This window comes from Rutilus rutilus, assembly GCF_951802725.1.
Source record: "Rutilus rutilus genome assembly, chromosome: 9".
Lineage (NCBI taxonomy): Eukaryota > Metazoa > Chordata > Actinopteri > Cypriniformes > Leuciscidae > Rutilus > Rutilus rutilus.
Genome location: NC_140223.1, coordinates 26,600,330 through 26,621,343, shown reverse-complemented (window position 1 = coordinate 26,621,343; position 21,014 = coordinate 26,600,330). Strand labels below are relative to the sequence as shown.

The window sequence follows — 21,014 nt, the reverse complement described above, 5'->3', positions numbered from 1 at the left end:
AGACTGCACACAAGTACGGTTGAGCTCTGTGTACGTTCGATGATCACTGTTTATATGTGAATAAAAGCCTGAATTAAATCTGTTCATCATATAAAGCCATCATGTCTCTTCATTAAGAAGACTTGGATTAAACCGCTCGATTCATATGGGTTTTTAAAATGAACGTTTTGCAGCATCTGAGTTTTAGGTAACTAGACTTTAAATAGAGGGACATTCAAATATCTTTATTTGTGTTCTGAAGATAAATGAAAGTCCCTAAACTCAACAACTACTAAACTATTAATAAGCAGTAATTAGGAGTTTATTGAGGCAAAAGTCATAGTTAATAGTTAGTTAATAGTGAGAATTGGACCATAAACTAAAGTGTGACTGAAAAAACAGAGAGAAAAAAAGGCTGTTGTCTTCTCTTTTGCCAAAAAAGGGAGGAAAACACCCATAATGCACTGCGCATGTTGCCGTCCAAGGCCACTCCCACCAGTCTGCTATGGATACACTTGACCATAGTCAAATACTGCCTTGATTTAGTAGGAAATACCTCTTAGCAAACTTTTATTCAGAGTAAACTTTAGTGGGAGTGAGTTACTTTCGGTTTGGAATGACAGTAAACTCTCTCTAATCTAATCTTCTCCTGGATCCAAAGTGGTTCCTTTCTGACAGCCATTGTTTTTGAGGCCAGCACCATGCCATTTATTTCTAACTTGAACGGAAATAAAACCGTTCATGACACTCCTAATGAAGTGTTTCTGCTGATTGTTACCAAGGGCATCATTTCAGTGTGACTGCATCTGCTGCGTTCGAGCAGTCACCCCCTCATTTGTGAATCACGTCCTGTTGTATTTGACACAGTGAACTGCAGCACGAGAGGTGTTTGGTTACAGCTTCACTGCAGTCCAAGATCGTTTTTCTGGGTAATGAGATACCGTGTTTCTGTGCTGATTCCATTGGGGCTTTAACGATTATGACACGCTCAAATGAAGCGAACTTTTTTCAAAGGCAGTAGACTAATTATGACTTTTCCTCTTTCCTTCAGTGTGATCCAGGAGAGGCCACTAAACTGCTGTATGACTTGCTGTACACAGAGCCCATAAAGATCGTCTTGATGCCGGGCTGCAGCTCCGTTTCCACGCTTGTGGCTGAGGCGGCGCGCATGTGGAACCTTATAGTGGTGTGTTTGCTATGTGTCTAAACTCTTTATATCTGTATTGTTGATCATCGTTTTCTCCATACACCTGGATTTCACTGTAGAACATTACAGAGGTTCGTATTGGGAGGCTGGTTTATTGTCATTACTGGTTAAACTAAACGGTAAAATGATAAAACAGTCGTTTTACAGCTTTAACTGCAACTCGATTCGAGATTTGGATGAGCAAATGTGGCACACAAAACAAGGAGTTCTGTTATTTCTGGGTCAAGGAACAAAAAGAATTTGGACTTGTGATCTCATTGGCTTTCTGTAGTTTGTTGACACTCTTGAAAAAGCTGACAAATTAAAACTGTCAAAAGAGGCTCTCGAGGATGTCAGAGAACCGAATGAGAGTGTGAAAGTGAAAAAAGAGAATGAAAATACTCTAGATAAGCTTAGTAATTAATTTTTCCAATTATTCTTTTTCAATCATCTGGCATCCGCCGAGGTTTGCAGGAATTTGCAAAGTAATGTTCTCTACTCTGACTTTGTTCTCAAGTTTAATTGTGTGAAAAAGTTGAGTTTGCAGTTGCAATTTAGAAAAAGTTGGAAAAGTGAGTTGTGAGTTTACGTTGAACAAATCAACTCTCCAAGGAAACCTTCTGAAAGGCTTCAGTCTTCAAGTGGGTTTGTACTCAAGTAGATTACGAAAGAGAAAAATGAATAACTGTGTTTATATGTGACAGTTTAGACAAATCAATCCTTGTGAAAAAGAAGTATGGTACACCTTAGCATGCTTTTAAAACGAGTACTTATTATTACAGAAATAGTATACTTTAAAAGAATATACTTAAGTGCAAACTAAATGTAATGTTTTCTGCCACTTTAATGGATTTTATTTTAATAATAATAAAATATTATTTGCAATTAGCTGGATTTAGAGTGCTAGTACAATTTAAGTGCATCGTGTGATGCAGCATTTTTGGTAAACTAAAATAGAATTTAATGCAATTTCTATTGAATTTTATATGTCATGTATTTAAATATAATTGAAACATTCATTTTTAATGATAAAATTGAAAATATAGTACATTTAACCCTCTGGTGCTCTTCGGTGCTCTCTTTTGGTTTTGGATTTGGTTTTTTAGCATTTTTTACTTCATCGGAATGGTATGAAACTGGGTCAAGGTTTTGGCTATTGCTATTGCTGTGTACACACACACACACACACACACACACACACACACACACACGATTCGAAAAGGTTAATGGTCCTGAAAAAATAGTCACACTTTTTCTCCTCGCTGTCAAAAATGAATGCATTCGAAATGAATGGGAAACAAATTTCCTAAAAATGTCATCAAGATTTGCATTTTTTGAGATATCAACCTCAGATTTAGACACAAATTGTTAAGATTTATGGCTTTTAGAGTAAAACATGGTTTGGAAAATATATATTTCATATGAAAAAATTAAATAGTATTTTTGTGAATTTCTCCTAAAAATAAACTTACATTTCTATAACGTTTTTTAATTTAACTTTTTTAATGTCTTTTTTTTTTTTGTGGAATAATCTGCCAAGTGTCTTCTTTAAAAAGAGACCAAACTTAAGTCTGTACTCCCAAAGCATTCGAAATTTAAGACGTTTTAAGTTTTAAATTTCATTTTCAGGTATATGCTCAAATGTAAAAAATTGATAATAACAAGCACATAAATTTAATTTAATAACACAAAATCCCCTAAAAATACAAAATATTAAAGTTCCCCTGTGGTGAAAATCAAGTTTTCAATGTTGTTTATGTGTTTATGCGGTGTTTTTAATATGCTTTAAGACAAACCATGTGCAAATTCATACTAACTACCTTGTAACCAATCGCGCCAACGAGTGGATCTCTGAGCTGGTGTGAGTGAGTGGAGGCGGGGCTAATTTGCATATTCATAGAATCGCGTATACTAAATAAGGCAAGGGTGTAGTTACATTCAAGCAATTTTAAGGCATGACGTTTTTTTTTTTTTTTTTTTAAGGAAAAAACATTTAAATATGTAATTTTTGGTGATCAAAGATTAGTTTTAAGGGATAAAATTATTGACTACAGGGAGACTTTAGATAAAAAACATTATCAAACTAAATTATAGTATATTCATTTCATTGAACTAAAAAAGGAGCACCAGAGGGTTCAAATATATTAACTTTAAATTCAATACTGAATAACACACTATAGTTAAAATAATAATTATGTGACTTAATATTGTTAGTCAACACATCAAATGAAGTGTGAAAATGAAATGAACTTTAAAGCATGACGAAATGTTATTAAAATATAATGAGTAGCCTAAATATTTACTTTCCTTTTATTTCTTTAATGTTATTTGATCTGCAAGTACTTTTAAGATTTGAAGTACACATTCAATACAATAAAGCACGCTTCTTCTTCATCAAGCAACCTGGTTTATTGCTTGAAATAGTTCTAAAAGGCTGAAGCATAAACTGGATATCGTTCCTCCGCTGTGCGTTTCTAAGTATTGACGCGTCAACACTGGATGAAGAAACAGATTGGCTTGTTTATTCAGGTTTGCTCAAAGCTTCTGGCTTCCCTGGGTTGACATTTACCCTTCTTACAGTGTGTGCAAAAATCGTACTCATATTTTTGCTCTGCTTTTTCTTTGTGTTGCGTTCTTTTCAGGGGCATCAAATAAGGTCAACCATATAGCTGAGTAAATCTTTTCAATGTGCTTTCTCTATCCTTCTACCTTTTTACCTACCGTCTCTTTCTCTCGCTGTCTCTCTGAAGTTTTCATACGGCTCTAGTTCTCCAGCTTTATCCAACCGCCAGCGCTTTCCCACTTTCTTCCGTACGCACCCGTCAGCAACTCTGCATAATCCCACACGTGTGCGGCTCTTCCAGAAGTGGGGATGGACAAAGATCGCCACCATCCAGCAGACCACTGAAGTCTTTACCTCGGTCAGTGCTTGCAGATATTTCTCTCTTGTTTATCTTACTTAGTACAGTCATACTGTGGTTTTCCTATTGTTACTAGGTCTCAAGATTTTTTGGTCTTTGTGTGCTGGTGCTTGTAGTGAAACCACAAAAGCAATTCACTGTTTTACTTTATTTAAGAACTCAGAAACTTCCTCCCCTGATAAAAAAAGATGCAAAAATCCACTTAAGGTAACACTGAATGCCTATTTGGTGTTCTGTGACTTGACATGCCTGTAAGGAGGAAGTAGAATAGACATGCCAGTGTAAATACCAAAATATTAATTGGTGAACACATGAAGAACTAATAATGAAGGTAAAGGTGTAGTCAAATCCGTCTTCTTGGCTGTGTGTAGCACCTACCGCTTTGCATATCCCAAAATTAGAAAAGACCATCACATTCTTTATGGTACATTTCAGCTTTGATTGTTTTGTAAACCTGTCAAAATGTAATACAGGCTTTGCAAAGAGGCAAAAAAAAAAAAATGCAATGAAATGTCACTAAGAGGATGGAAATGGAAAATGGTTATGATTATTAAATGATGACTGTATAGGCGCAAAAAAAACTTCGATGAGCGCTGTAAGTGGACCTCAGGGGGAAATTAAATGTTAAAAATGATATGACCCCTTTAAAGGAAGTAATTTCCCAGAAAAGTAGTTTCCTTTTCCTCTTAAAACTGTTAGCAGCTTAGCTGCTGCCCCTTTACTGTAAGGTTAATGTCTCAGAGTTAATGGCAAAGACCGTGGTTGATTATTCTCTCCTTAAGTGATGAAGGTCTTAAAGTCGTTTTTCTTCATGTTGGCTGCTAGGAATATTGACCAAGTCATAAATCTCTCATGCATTGATTCAGTAGGCTATTGAGCTAGCGTAATTCCGCTAGGCTAATGATCCCCCTCCATCTCTTCACCAGCTCATCTCTTTTTCTCATTTACTTTCTTCCCAATCCTTCTCTCCTGTTCACATCCTCTTTCTTTTGCCATTTCCTCCATTCATTGATGTTGGATATCTCAAGAGCACTTTTCCAAAAAAAAGCTGCCTAATTACTTACATTGGTAACAGGCTTCTACAGTACAAGTCAGTGATTTCTTCATTGTTTTAACTCAAATTTTTAATTCCAATGAACTCAAAATTTTAAGGCAACCAGGTAACTTACTTTTTTAAGTTAAACCAACAATAATTTTTTACAGTATATATATATATATATTATATATAGCCTATTGGGTGTTTTTTCCAAATCTACCTTTCTTTCTGACTGTTCCGGACTGTTTTATTTTTACATTTCCTTTACTTTGTCATTTTTAACTTTGGTCTGCGCTTTGACCATTCACCTTTTGTTCTTCTCTTTCATTCGCTCCTTGATCTTTTCATGTGCTCTCTTCCATCACTCCTCTCCTGTCACACCCGCCGTCTCACCGCACTCTCTCTCTTTTTCTCTCTCTCTCTCTCTCCAGACTTTGGATGATCTGGAGGAGCGTGTGAAGGAGGCCGGCATCGAGATAAGCGTTAGACAGAGCTTCCTCACCGATCCCGCAGTGGCTGTCAAAAACCTGAAGGTGCTTTGATGAAAAATTCACCAGCCGCTCACTTCCTCTCCCCAGCCCGTGTCGGGTAGCTAGCTAGCAGGCAGAGCACAATAAATCAACACTCTGAAGAATCGGTTTCCTTCGTCAGATCAAGTGACGGTTCAGATACTGTCTTGGTCGCTACTGTGGCATCTGTTATTGAATAGTTAGACAGCATAATTTATTGTAAAATTATATTGCATAAACATCTCATGAGAATAGGACTGTCTTGTTAAATGCTTGACTTGTTTTGGCATATGTCTAGCCTTTTTAAAAACGGTCATCATATTTGCAGTTCAGTTTGGTGATGCTAATGGTGCAGAAATGACACACTTCACCTTTAAATCATGTCACAAACAGAGTAAGTTAAAGCAATAAGTAACAAAAAGGTGTTCTTACCCATGGCAATATCACTGTAAAACACATATTCAAGTGACTTATTGCTTTAATATAGAATTGTTCAATAGAGCCTACATTTTATCATTAATAATTCAGAATAAAAGCAGTAATAAATGCTTAAATACATTTGACATAGTTTCCATCCAGTGTTTTTATGCACTATCCCAAAATTTGCCTTAAAATATATGGATGTAAATCAGGATAGTGACACTTTACTATATGTCACATTGTTTGTTGCGTCTTTGTCTACAGCGTCAAGATGCCAGAATCATAGTTGGCCTCTTTTACGAGACTGAAGCCAGAAAGGTGTTTTGTGAGGTAAGTAGCAACTACGATTCTTTTTACAAATACATCTGAGCCGTCAATTTATTTTAAATCAATTCAGCACAATTCAGTTCGATGCTTCTACTCGGCTTGAGTTAACTTACTGTGGCTTAACCGAGATTAAAATATTGAATACGATTATTGCTTAAGCACAGACCTTCAAAACATGGTGTCATCTTTGGCAGGTCTTCAAAGAAAAACTCTATGGTAAGAAGCATGTATGGTTCCTCATCGGCTGGTACGCAGACAACTGGTTTAAGATCAAAGATCCGGCCATCAATTGCACAGTGGAGAACATGACTGAAGCCGTGGAAGGGCACGTCACCACAGAAATCGTCATGCTAAACCCGGAGACCGTCCGCGGAGCCTCCAACCTGGTGAGTGGATTTTAAGATTTTGACTATGATGATGCCTATGTAAAACGTATCTATGAAAATGTCAGGATGGGATCATTAATCCTTCTCAAATCCTCCACAGACATCCCAAGAGTTCCTGGTGCAGCTGATGTCACGTCTCGGGGGCAAAAACCCAGAAGAAACGGGCGGGTTTCAGGAAGCTCCGTTGGCGTATGATGCCATGTGGGCTCTCGCACTGGCCCTCAATAAAACGGTGGCCCCGCTGAGGGCCAAAGGCTGGGCACTGGAGGACTTCAACTACAACAACAAGGAAATCACTGCTGAAATATACAGAGCCCTCAACACCAGCTCGTTTGAAGGAGTGTCTGTGAGTTGATGAAAAGCAAAGGAGAAATAGCTGTCAAATAACAATGAGATAAAATACTCCAGACATTAATTTCTCAGACCTGTCAGAACAACCTTTTTAAATTTTAAATTCACATTGGCAATCATCAGTCTCAGATGATTCTGTTTTTATAATGCATACAAATATCAAACTCATTATAGAATGATTCAGCCTTTAATTTTTCCACAGATTTTATACGTTTTTTTCATGATGAATCACAAATGGATTTCTTCTATGATGATTTTGTATTGACATGGCTTTATCATAATGTCTTTGAACTATTTATATTCTTGCACCTGTGTCTCGTAGGGTCACGTCGTGTTTGACGCTCAGGGTTCACGTATGGCCTGGACTCTCATTGAGCAACTGCAAGGTACAAACAAAACAGAAAAACCCTAAAACTAATGTAGATGATGCACTTAATTGCATTTTAAAGGGTCACATCCTTCATTTTTGTAGTATTGTGTATTTGTCTGTTTTGATGACTGTTCACTTATGATGTTGCTTTGACTAACTAGTAAAAATACACTATTTCAGTATTTTTTGTGTGAAAAACGTGCCAGTTTTTTAAAGACTATGGGCCCTATCTTGCACCCAGCGCAATTGACTTTGTACACGGACGCATGTATCATTCCTATTTTTCACCCGCGCAAAGCGGACTTTTCCCTCCACAGAAGCACGTCGGTTAACTAAGAAATACACTTGCGCTCCCCGGGGCGGTTCAGCGCAAAGAGGAGGCGTGTTCCGGCGCAAACGTTCCCTCATGCTATTTTACAGGTTTAGAAAACAATTGCGCCACTGACCGAAATAAAACAGTTTAAAGTCAGTGGCGCGTTGCGCATGTTATTCATATGCTATTTTAAGGGCGCATGCTTGGCCTTAATCAATGTAGCGTGTGCACAACGCGCATACACTTTGATTCTCTACACACAGACGCAGCAGTTATCATTTTTGCAAATCATACATTATTACGAAAGATAGATAGATAGATAGATAGATAGACATTTTATTATAAAAGCATACATCTAGCTTACACATTTACCCAAATTATCATACGCCTGTTTAACCGAAGTTAATTTGGGTGTGTTTCTCCATCCCCAACGTCCCTGACGGGAACGTCGGTCTCCTCGGCTGTGAACCGCTCCTCGCGTGCGCCTGGCAAATCCGCCGTTATAATAGCAACCCGCCATGGAACAAGCACGCCTGCTCTTAAAGGGAATGTGAGATGTCGCTCTGATTGGTTTATTTCACGTTACGCCCAAACCACACCTATGAATAATGAAGCTACTTCAGACCAACCCATTTTAGATTTGCGCCAGGCGCAAGAGTCATTTATCCCGCCGGGAAAATAGCAACAGCGCCAAGACCCGCCCACAAAGTTACTTGAGCTTTGCGCTTTGACACTTGCGTTTCAGATCGTTAAAATATGGCCCTCTGACTGTCACACCACTAATTCCCAATCAAACAGTAGGGCTGTGCAAAAATATTTATACAGCTAACTATCGCAATATTTTCTTTCATGATAGTGTATCGATATTCCAACTTCTAGTATCGATACTTTTTTTTAAATCATGTTTTAAACGTTTACTCTTTGAATTCCTGCACGCGGAAACAATACACGTCGACACCATTGTGACTAAAAGTTTGCTAAGAAGTATTTCCTACTAAAGCAAGGCGGTATCCGGCCAAGCGTATCCATAGCAGACTGGTGGGAGTGGCCTTGGATGGCAACATACCCAGTGCATTATGGGTGTTGAATTTTTCCTGCCTATTTGGCAACAGCCTTTTTTCTCTGCTTTCTCTAGTCAGGTAGCTCTAAAAGTTCACAGGGCAAAAACTTGCTGCAGTTAAAGAAAAGCCCATCTATCTTACTTCCTCCTCATTACTTCACTGTGTCTGTGGTCGTATTTTAGTTGTTTAGTTTCAATGAATGGTCTGGACTGGTAAGAGAGTCTAACTTTAATGTTCTGAAAGTTTGTCTACATAGTACATCAAAGTCTTTGATTTCCAAAATGCAAGAAGGGTTTTTCTACAATATGTTCCCTTTCAGACTAACTTTGATCAATGCAGTTGGGCTTGTTTTTTATCTTCGACCTATTGATACAGCTTTAAATCGACTACTTTTGCAGATTTGTTGAGTCAGGCCTCTTTTGAAGCTTTTTATTGCAGTGCTTGGTGAAAGCAGGTTTTGTTAATGTGACCTTTAGTTGACACACTGTTAATTAGATGCTATATTTACACAGGAAAACTTTTAATACAAGCCTTTAAAAATAACATTATGTCTACCCAGCTAACAAAATTATGTTCTAAGAACATTTTGATAATGTTCCCATTAAGTTATGGAAACATTATTTCTGAATGTTCTTAAAAAGTTCATTTTTTTTTAAATGTTTTACAAACTATATATACGCAGGTTAGCAAAATCATTTTACAAACAATATGGGAATGTTACTTTTTGAATGTTGAATGTTTTGAAACAAGTAGTAAGTAGTAATGTTTTAAAAATGTCAGACGAACGTCCAAGTGAAACATTTCATTAACAATGTGTAAATATATTTGTGCTAACATTTTGAAAATGTTATTAAAAACCAGAAAACTATTAACTAACATTTTATTACATTTGTTATTAATTTTGAGAGAACTTTGCCAGAATGTCCCTGTTAGCTGGGTTAGTCTGTCCATTTATAATTCCCAGACAGATGAGGGTCTCTTTGTTTCGGGAAGATGTCGGCATGAGAAGTGGTTTCATATTCACTTTTCTTTCAGACATTTGTCATGTTTCATTTCAATTCCTTTTTTTCCTCAGGTGGGAGCTACAAGAAGATTGGGTACTATGACAGCACAAAAGGCAACCTGTCCTGGTATGGAAACGACAAATGGATTGGTAAGAGAAACCAGCCTTTTTTCTGCACATCGAGACAGCTCTGTCCATTCCACTCCCGTCACCTTTCACAGCCGCACTCGGCCCGTCGAGATTGAGGCTTACCGGTATTGATTTCTGTTTGCTCAACAAATCCCTGTTGCGCTCTTTAATACATCGCTAACAATTAGCTGTCCTTTCTGCTAGAGGAGGCCATACAGACCCAGGGGAGCGCAGCCACATGCCGTTCACGGCTCGCGCTGACCTTTGTGCGGCTCTGTGAAGTTTCTCGATTGACAAACTGATATTGATGAAACCGATGTAAGGCGCAGAGCAGATCAAATGAAAATGTGTGATGATGGTCGCAGATAAATGGTAAAGTACAGCATGGAGGAAACAGTGTGAAATTGAAAAACTTAATTTAATCTTCTTGTAGAAAGGTAAACCAAGGTTTTGTCCAGACAGGCATCAAAAATCCAATATTTTGACGTCTTCCATTTATTTGTTTGTAGTCTGGTACAAAGACTCAAGGTATGACTTATGAGCATGGTTCACTGTGGCTCTAAAAAGCATATTTTTCCATTCACAGTCATTCAAAATAGCTGTGTGTTCTAGCAAAATATATATGTTTTGCATGCAACATGTTTATGTGATTATTTCTTTATGATTATGATATGATTTGAAAGATGTCTCTCATGCTCAGCAAGGCATTCATTCATTTGATCAAACACAGTAAAACAGTAATATTGTAAAATATTATTACAACTTGGGTTAGTTCACCCAAAAATGAAAGTTCTGTAATCAATTTCTCACCCTCATGTCGTTCCAAACCCGTAAGACTTTTGTTCATCTTCGAAATGAAGACATTTTAAATAAAATTTAGGAGATTTCTGTCCCTCCATTGACAGTCCACGCAACTACAACTTTGACGCTTCAAAAAGTTCATAAAAAGATCATAAAACTAAACCATATAAATCAAATGGTTTAGTCCAAATTTTCAGAATAGACACGGTTACGTTATACAATGAACAGATTTAATTAAGCTTTTATTCACATAGCTTGCTTGACGTACGAGAACCAATGAGGTTCATTCTCGTGTGTTACGCATCACGTTTGAGCTTCAGCAAGAACCAATGAGGTTCATTCTCGTGTGTTACGCATCACGTTTGAGCTTCAGCAAGAACCAATGAGGTTCATTCTCGTGTGTTACGCATCACGTTTGAGCTTCAGCAAGAACCAATGAGGTTCATTCTTGTTTGGTACGCAGCACTCAGCATCCTTGCTGAATAAAACTATTGATTTCTTTAAAAAAAAGAAAATTACCCCACACTTTTGAACAGTAGTGTATTGAATAGTATAATATTCAAAATTATGGCATAGTATTGTTACATGGTATTCAAACTATTTTACCAGTCACTTAAAAGGCTTTTAAAAGCATGGTTGTAATAAAAACGGTGTTATTTACTCTAACCCGATGCAAACTATATATAAATATGGTCTTAAAACGGAAATGTTTCAGTCTGAATGATTAGATTAGATTCAGTACTTTTTTCATCATTCGGGATGCAAGGTGAGTGTAACGTCACTCAAAGTGCAATGTCTACGGCTGTGAATGGATCCACTCATTTACACTCACATCGTTTGCACTTAGTGTACTGAATGAGCAAACGGATGAGTGGTTTCACACTCAGCATATGCATGAATGTGTCAATAATACAGAAAGGCTTTTGACACTTTCTGTCTCATGCACCTCATAAATTCATTTCAGTTTTCCCATCCATTTTGCCAGTCAGTCCTAAATATGCAGTGTGAACAAAGCAAAATAAATGCTTTACTTTTAAAAGCATCCCATCATGTGTAATGTCACCGCACTAGAATAGCTTTGATAGAAAACTCACAGTTGTTGCTCAACTTGCTCATTTTCCTGCATGGATGCTATTCTAGTAAATCATTTACAAAACACCAAACAGTGCCTTCCCTATTACCCCACAAATTGGTTTTCTGCCAAGAGGTTGGAATTGAATTGCCACCACCAAAATCCTGTATTTTCTCTCCCAAGAGATACAGAGGCGATTATTTGCTGGATTTGCCCGGTCCTCTTCTGTGAGTCATTCTTGATTTAGGCTCTAATCAATCCTTCATGCCGTGATCCCATTGAGTGGATTCCACCAGCGTGACTGTAACAAAGCAGCACTGCCCTACATTAGACGAGTAATGACCTCACACTTCACACTGCGCTTGTTTTTTGAATGGCTACAAGATGAATATCAATGCTACAGGCAGAAGTTTTACTGCAAAGTCTGGAAAAAGTGAAAGATTAGTAAAGATGGTGATGTCAGTTCAGTGACACAACATTGGAATTTACTGTATTTGACAGGATTATTACAGTGTTTCGACATGAGGGTGAGTAATTGATTACAGAATTTTCATTTTTGGGTGAACTATGACCCAAGTTGAAATATATTAAGACTGGCATGTTTCTGATGGTTTCTGAAGTTCATGCTTCAGAACTTCCGTTAAGGGAAAATAGTGAGCATCAATGCTCCCTGGTTTTCACGGTGCATTGTGGGACTTTTTAGGGAGCGAAAGTTTCAGTACACTCACACTGGGAGGATTTTGCGATTGAGACATCCCTTAAAATGGCCGACTCCCTGATCAGTGCCCTGACTACTGAACTAGGGAGCTGATTGAGATGCACCCTTCACTTGTTTCATTACTGGATGAATCAGCGTTTTTTTACGAATCTCTTGAATAAATGATTCAACGACAGTCACTTGTCGCCACCTACTGGTGTAGGGATGTAATTGATGTTTTATTATATTATAAAGTGTTTTATTATTTTAACAATGAATGGTGCATCTCTACTTTGAGGGCTACTCAAAGGTTTGCAACTCTACTTTGAGGGCTACATATATATAACCATTTGGGGTAACTAGGATTTTTTAAAAATAAATTCATACTTTTATTTAGGAAAGATGTCTTTTTTTTTTTTTTTTACTGTTTTCAGCATTGAAGCATTTCAACATTCAACAAGAAATGTTTCTTGAGCTCTAAATCATCATATTAGAATCATTTCTGAAGGATCATGTGACACTGAAGACTGGAGTAATAATGCAGAAAATTCAGTTTTACCATCACAGAAATAAATTACATAGTAAAATATATTAAAACAGAATACAGTTATTTTAAATTCTAATTAAATTTAACAATATTACTGTTTTTACTGTATTTTATCACACACATGCAGCCTTAGCGAGCATAAGAGACTTAAAAAAAAACGTACCAACCCCAACCTTTTGAACGTTAGTGTTCGTGTTTGTGTGTGTGTGTGTGTGTGTGTGTGTGTGCGTGTATCCATTTGAAAAAAAGAGACAAGCCCTCCCAATCTGGTATGTCTTGCCCTAACTTCCAGTTTAAAAATGTCAACATGTGAAAGAAAACTGCTTTGGCCAAGCCAGTTTTGGGGTCTTGAGAAGCATTTGATTTAGAGCATCAGTTGTGCACATGGTTTTTACACTTCAGAGTCAGAGTTTCAAGCCTGGCCTCTGTCATGTCCTTATACCATTCCTGTCAACACTCTTCTCTCTGCTAAAGGGCATAAATCCCTCCAAAAAAGCCATTTGACATAGTTTAAAATATTTTTCTTCCCCCAGTCGCAAATTTACATCCTTTTAAGCCAATCACGGCTATTTTCAGAAAAACTGAGTTATGACCTATTTAGTCACTTCTTCCGCTCTCCCCACTGAAAAAAGCAGAGCGTAGAGCTGGTGACATGGCTTTCCATTTCTTTGCCCTTGATAATAGCTGAAGCAGCAGATGTTCTTCCCAAATAACACGTAACCTCCTCGGGAATCCATTAGTGGAGATTCTCAAGCATCCACGGGTTTCTTAATTTTTATTAGCATAAAATTGTGGCCTTTAAAACATATAATACATGTAACCTCCGGTCAGGACTATGATTTTTTAACCATATGGCAGTGCCCTTGCTTTTCAACCATCTCTTGGTAGCACTTGACAACCACTTTAGTAAGACTTTCTCTTCCAAATTGCTGTGGAAACTGTTGTTAAGCCAGGTCTCCATAGCAACACCCTGTCCTGATTCTTAGATCAAGGACGACGGAAGGTTTACTGTGAGAATGCATCAACTGGCGGACAGAGCTTTCTAACACTCTCTCTCTCTCTCACATACACACACACACACACACACACACACACACACACACACACACACACACATTTATCTCTCACAGTATTGCTGCCACATTGCAGTAGCAAATGTCACTCTTGACTCGTCAGTGTTCTGACATTCTGAAAATTATCAACAAACATCGTGTCACTTTGACAAACCAAAGGACCAGCTGTCTTTCACTGACAAGTTTCCCTCACGGTCAGCTTTCCGTCCCTGGTAATGGTTGCCTCTGACAGAAAAAAAACTTCCATTTTAACTATTGCTCATCGCTAGATTCCTGTCAATCGTTTATCTGTCTATATCAAAAAGCTTTACACACGCCATCCTCACTGTAATTACTGTTCCCACAGGAATCCTGTTTTTGGTTGTAATTATAGTGACAGACTGAACAGCAAGAGGCGTAAATGTATAATTATAGTCAGTTCCAGTGAAGAGTGATAACATTAGTGTGAGGAGTGATAACAATGTTTTTAAAAAGGCATTCACTATGGTACTGTGAACTCTTTAGTTACTTGAGATTAATTTATTATTTACTATTATCATTAACTACCATGGATCAAATGTAGGTGTTGTTCATGATTGTTCTACTTGTTCATTTAAGAATTATGGCTGACACAGTTTAATTCACAACATGTTAAGATGCAAATTGACAAGATTTATTTATATATTTGAAATAAAACTCCTCCAAACACACACTCTTTCTCTCTCTTTCTCTCTGTCTCTCTCTCTCTTTCTCTCTTTCTCTCTCTCTCTATGTGTATATTCATGTATATGTATATATATATAATTTTTAATTAATACTTTTATTCAGCAAATATGTTATAAATTGATCAAAAGTGACAGTAAATGTAAAATCTACAAAAAAATACATGCTGTTCTGTTTTCAACATTGATAATAATAAGAAATGTTTCTTGAACAGCAAATCAGCATATTAGAATGATTTGTGAAGGAAATACATTAATATATTACAATTAATGTTTAAAGTGTTAAATAACAAAACAGTTATTTTGAATTGTAATAATATTTCACAACATTACTGTTTTTTTCTGTATTTTTAATCAAATAAATGCAGCCTTGCTGAGCATAAGAGACTTCTTCAAAAGCATTACAAAAATATTCAAACTGTACAGTACAGTATGTTGAACGAAATTTATTGGAATTCAACACAGTCAAACAACAGAGACAGCTGACTAATCAGTCATTTTGACTAATTATGATATGTATATTTCTCTCAACTAATTTTTATGATTAAAATTTTGCCATACAACAGTAGAAATGTCCATAATATTGTTTTCAGATAACTTATATAAAAGATAATGACATCAAAATTTTAATCTATCAATTTTACATTAATGTTTGACTGCTAAAAAAGGTCTTGTCAGTATATTTATGCATTTACATTAGTCTTCCTTGGTAACACTTTATTTCGATGGTCCACTTTAGACATTCTACTAATATAAGTAAAGTAACTTTTTTTAACTACCTGTCAACTAACTCTCATTAAGAGTATTAGTAGACTGTCTGCTTAATATCTGCTGACTCTTTATTTTGATGGTCTTCCAACAAACATTCTACTGACTATAAGTAACTACATGTCAACTTATTCTACTAACCCGAACCCTAACACCCAACCCGAACCTAACAGTTTACTAATATGCTAATGAGAGTTCATGTTGAAATGTAGTTGCAAAGTTAGTAGAATGTCTAAAGTGGACCATTGAAATAAAGTGTTACCTCTTCCTTCAGTCTGTGCCCTGCTCTCTTCCACTTCTCTTCGTGTCATGTAAACCAAAGGTCTCATTTACAAGCCATTTACAATAAGTTCATACCAGATGCCATCATTAAAAATCTCCCTTTTTAAAAATTATTCTCATTTTGTAACACTTTTGTTAATAGAGATTTTAGAACAAAAAAGTAGAATTGTCCACTGGCGCCCTGAGCCCTCATGCACCCGCTCAGAATTAGAACAGCCTTCAGTCAGTTTTACACATTCCTTGTCCCTGGCATGTTTGCTCATTAAATATTTTTAGTGTGTTTGTTTATTCTTAGAAATAGCAAAAAAAAAGTGTAGTACTCCCAGCTCCATTTAACACATCTTTAAATCTGTTTCACAGAATTCTGCAGAATTCCCGCCAAAACTTACGCAAAAAGTGCGATTCCATCTGGTCCTGCTAATGTGTGAACGTCGTGAGCTTCCTTTTGACGTGTCAAACCGACCCAGTGGCCCTATATTTCACAGAAAACTGTCTGTCAAAAAATAAATATTCTGTCCTAGTCGTGTTTATGAAGTTTGACAGCACAGACGTAGATAATGATGCTCTGAACCAACCCGGAATACTGTCAATAAAGTCAATCTCGAACTTTTTTTCTGCATGTGTTTATGTTTCCAGTGTCACCATGCAGTGATCTTTACGCTCTTATCTGCCAATCAGTTCCTCTGATTTTCCTGACTGGTTTCTCTCTTGACAGGCCTCGGCCCTCCGGCAGACCAGACCAAGGTGATTAAGGAGTTCCGTTATCTTTCCCAGAAGCTCTTTGTATCAGTGTCTGTCTTTGCCGGGCTGGGAATCATTCTAGGCATAGTTTGCCTCTCCTTCAACATATACAACAGTAGCGTCAGGTCAGTATCCTGTGTTCAAAAGAAATCCACATGCCTTAAACCTTACAATTACTGACACAACTCATTTTTCTTATGATTTTAATTTTGCCATACAACAGCAAATATGCCACTAACATTGCTTTCAGATAACTTTCCAAAAGATGATGACATCAAAATTCGAATCTATTGATTTTTATATTGATGTTTGACTGCTAGAAAAGGTCTTGTCAGTATATTTATGCTTTGACAGTCTTCCTTCAGTCTGTGCCCTGCACTCTTCCTCTTTGATCCCCTGTCATGTAAACTAAATGTCTTGTTTACAAGCCATTTACAATGATGGCATCATTAAATATCTCTGTTATATAGAAAATGATTCCCATTTTGCAACATTTTTGTTGTTAGAGATGAAAAACGAATGGAACCCTGAGCCCAAAATCTTACAATTAACAGTAATTTTATGATTATTTTAATGTTGTTCAGTATGTCAATGTATTTCAGTATTTCCGTCAATGGCGGGGGAAGAGTTAATATATAAAAAAAACTATTTGCCAAAAAAATACTTATATTAAAATATTTTAAAAAATACTTTATTAAAGATATGTTGTATAAAAATGAATCAAGTAATTTGATCTTATTTTAAGGGTGAGATTTATATATTTTTTATTGAAAAACAGAATTAAGAAAATGTTTTTTATTGTATTTTTCAGTGCAGTGCAACCTCATTACAAAGCGACATCACATTTTGGCTGGTTCACAAAACACGATTTCACACAAGTGAAATGAAATTATCATGGATAGAAGGTTTAATAAAACCCATTTTGACCTGGGGAGGATTTTTAGATGATTAGGATGAAGGAAAATCGATTTTTCATGATTTTATGAGTCCTCTAAATGCTCCCAAGCCACTTACAAAATAATAATTCAGCCCAACATGAAATGGTTTGGATTTCTCATTTTGAAATGGTGTAATATATCTGTGGGCTGAGTTGTAGTCTGTTCTAACCCTCCTGACAGATACATTCAGAACTCTCAGCCCTATCTGAACAACATGACCGCGGTGGGATGCGTGCTGGCATTGGCAGCTGTCTTTCCTTTGGGCATCGATGGCCTCCATGTCCATAGATCACAGTTCCCTGTGGTGTGCCAGGTAGAGTCGTAAATGTTATAGTCACTTTTATATTGCCGTTTCCTCTCATTCAGCCTTGACCTTTGAGCACAGTGAAGATTTGTTGTAAAAAAAGGAATTGCTGCTTTGGAGCTAAGCTCCCAAATGAACTCTCTCTCTCTCTCATCCTCTCGTAGTTTCGCCTATGGCTGCTAGGACTTGGCTTTAGTTTAGCCTATGGCAGCATGTTCACCAAGATCTGGTGGGTTCACACGGTCTTCACCAAGAAAGATGAGAAAAAAGAGAAGAGGAAGGTAAAGCAGTCTTGAGTGGATAAAAAAATGCTTGCACAATAATTAGAAATTATTTCCCTTAATGACTTTCTTTCCATCTGCACACAGCTTCACAATATTGTAATTTAATTATTATATTTTTTTTAAATTATAAAAAAAATGATATTATTATTAATTATTTATAACATATTAATAATAACATAATAATTACAATTACAAGGGCAGTTACATTTTCAATATTTCTATATACAGAATATTTTTATAAAAATGTTAACGTACAGTTGTGGTCAGAATTATTGGCACCCCTGGTAAATATGATCAAAGATGGCTGTAAAAATAAATCTGCGTTGTTTATCCTTTTGATCTTTCATTCAAACAATTAGCAAAAACCTAACCTTTCATTGAAGTAAAAGAATTGAAAGTGGGCGGAAAATCACAATGAAATAGCTGTAAGTATTGGATTTCACATAAATTACATTTAGTTTAATTAGAATGATGACAGGGCTGTAGAGTTTGCACAATACTTTACATTTTTCAGTAACCCCTTAATTATTTTCAGATGATTTTGCAGAATCTGCAGATGTGACTAGCAGCACGCTTGCATTACGCAGCGCTTCCTAGTTCGCTGTTATCTACTGCATATTAAAGAATCACACACCGCTGACTGAAGCTTCCCAGCATGAAATAGAGAAGAACCTTCCCCCTCCTTTCGCTTACTGTTGCTGCGAGAAGTTCTGTCCGTTTCATCCTTACACAACACAAACACACTATTAGCATCTTGACACGTGTTCGCTCTGATCCTGTGTCCTAAAGCAATAAGACACGGCATTAGGGAAACCCTAAGACCTCATCAAAAGACAACCAGATTACCCCAACTATGCAGTATGGATGAATATGGATGAGCATTAAACTTCTTTTACGGAAATCCGACCTTCAGGGGGCTTTATTATTCAAGCGCTCCGCGCGACGAATCGAGATGACTTTCAACTCTCCCAATGTCCGTAATGGGGCAATTTGCCTAAGTGGTTCGACAGCACTTGAAGAAAGTTCGGCGCTCAGGCTGAATGTTGTAGAAACGGGGCTCTCGGGTCATTTGACGCCTTCACGGCGATTAAGGGAGAGAGAGAGAGAGAAAAGAAAGTGTGCTGCGAAGCTCGGTTCTATCCCGTTTTCCCAGGCTGACGGCCCAGAGGGAGCCTGCGGCCATATTTTAATGGATGGAATGGGAGCTGAAAATAACTCCACATTTGTAACACATGACTTTCCTGATGTTTGCTGATGATTGGCATTCTGCTTTCCTCTTACCCACCATGCAGTGGAGTAAACACAATTGTTATGGTGTCAGAGCAATTCCATCATTTACCTTGACAAGAAAATAAACGTGTTATTCAGATCAGCACCTTGACGGCGCTGGTACTTTAAAAGAGTTCCGTCGTTATTTACTCGCCCTTCGTGTCATTCCAAACCCAAATGCTTTTACTTTTTTTCCTGTGAAACTTAAAAGTAAAAGTTTTTGAAGAATCATTATACAACTTTTTTCATGCAATGACGTTTAAGCTCCAAAAAGGACAAATACATCACCATTGCAAAATATGATATGACCAATAAGTTATGGCATGGTTTTACATTGCTTTAACTCCTCAAAATACTTTTAAGTTTTTTAAAGTTTCAACTCATTTTTTAAAGTCAGTTTGATGTAATTTAAGTTGAAATGACTTAAAAATCCAAGTTGATTGTACTTAAAAATTGAAGCTTTGAAACTTTTTTTTTTTTTTGTGTAGTTCATATGGCTTATGTGCTGTATTTCAAGTCCTCTGAAATCATACGATAATTTTGTGTAAAACTGACTAAACTTTAAGTCATTCACTGATCATTTTCATTGCTGCATGCTAAAAAATCTGTTTCTCACACAAAGCTATTGTATGGACCACTTTATAATGCTTTCGTGGTGTTTGTGTTGTAATTTTTTGGGGCTTTTTTCTAAGCTTCAGCAAAAGGAATCTTGTTTACCCAAATTGCGATTGTGGGTTTGCAGTCTGAATTTAATGTGATTACTTAAAGGTAGGGTAGGTAATCCTGTTCAGAAACACTTTTTTTTATACTGGGTGAAATGGTCCTTCCATCCTGATAGTAGTCAATACATTATGTGTTTAGAAAAAGGAATGAAAAAAATCAGACCTCTGTAGCAGCTGCAGGACAGTAAAAACTCTGACCAATCACTGCCATTCGGTGCGAATGTAAAGAACCAATCAGATGCCTTCATGTCTCGTGCCCGAGCCCCACTGCGCGCGCTGCCCTGCGTGCACTCATCACATGTCACCGTTCCGGAAATATTCAGCTCAAAGCACCTGCATATGCAGTCAGCGAAGGCAAACAAGGCAAAAACTACTTCCTCGGACCCTGCCCGCACTCTTGAACGACCTCCTCTGCTTCGCCCTCAACCCCGGACCTGTCCTCGAACCGACGATGCGGTACTTGTCTCCGGACTCGGAGTGTAAGTTACGTTAGTCTTCATTAGAGTCAACAATGTTTTCATCATGGAAACTCTTACATGCAAAACACCGTATATGTTATGAATCTTACACGAAATTCACCTTCATCACAGTGTAACTGATGGTAATGGAAAAACGTGTATCAATGCAACCTGTTTTTAGTTTTGCCTTATAAATATAGCTTGTTACCGAATGAAACTTTACCATTATCGATATGCTAGCTTGATAGTGAGTACTAAAAGAAATCTTATTTGTTTATATATAGTGATAAAGTTAGGTATTTTATTACATGTGATTCTGACATGATGTCACTGTATGTACTGCGCTCCTTCCTCTCCACTCGTCTC

The 21,014-nt window shown here is 37.1% G+C and overlaps 1 protein-coding gene across 2 annotated transcripts in view; it reads left to right on the top strand.

Annotated features, from left to right (window-relative positions):
* Positions 1-21,014, top strand: part of gabbr1a (gamma-aminobutyric acid (GABA) B receptor, 1a) — a 65,210-nt gene that overhangs the window by 25,754 nt on the left and 18,442 nt on the right. For both annotated transcript variants that reach the window (XM_084418822.1, XM_084418823.1), the window contains 11 exons: positions 1,031-1,165; positions 3,916-4,086; positions 5,554-5,655; positions 6,316-6,381; positions 6,573-6,764; positions 6,865-7,110; positions 7,438-7,501; positions 9,935-10,012; positions 16,648-16,798; positions 17,792-17,924; positions 18,080-18,196. In XM_084418822.1, coding sequence (XP_084274948.1) covers positions 1,031-1,165; positions 3,916-4,086; positions 5,554-5,655; positions 6,316-6,381; positions 6,573-6,764; positions 6,865-7,110; positions 7,438-7,501; positions 9,935-10,012; positions 16,648-16,798; positions 17,792-17,924; positions 18,080-18,196 — 1,455 coding nt within the window. The remainder of the gene's footprint in view (positions 1-1,030; positions 1,166-3,915; positions 4,087-5,553; positions 5,656-6,315; positions 6,382-6,572; positions 6,765-6,864; positions 7,111-7,437; positions 7,502-9,934; positions 10,013-16,647; positions 16,799-17,791; positions 17,925-18,079; positions 18,197-21,014) is intronic.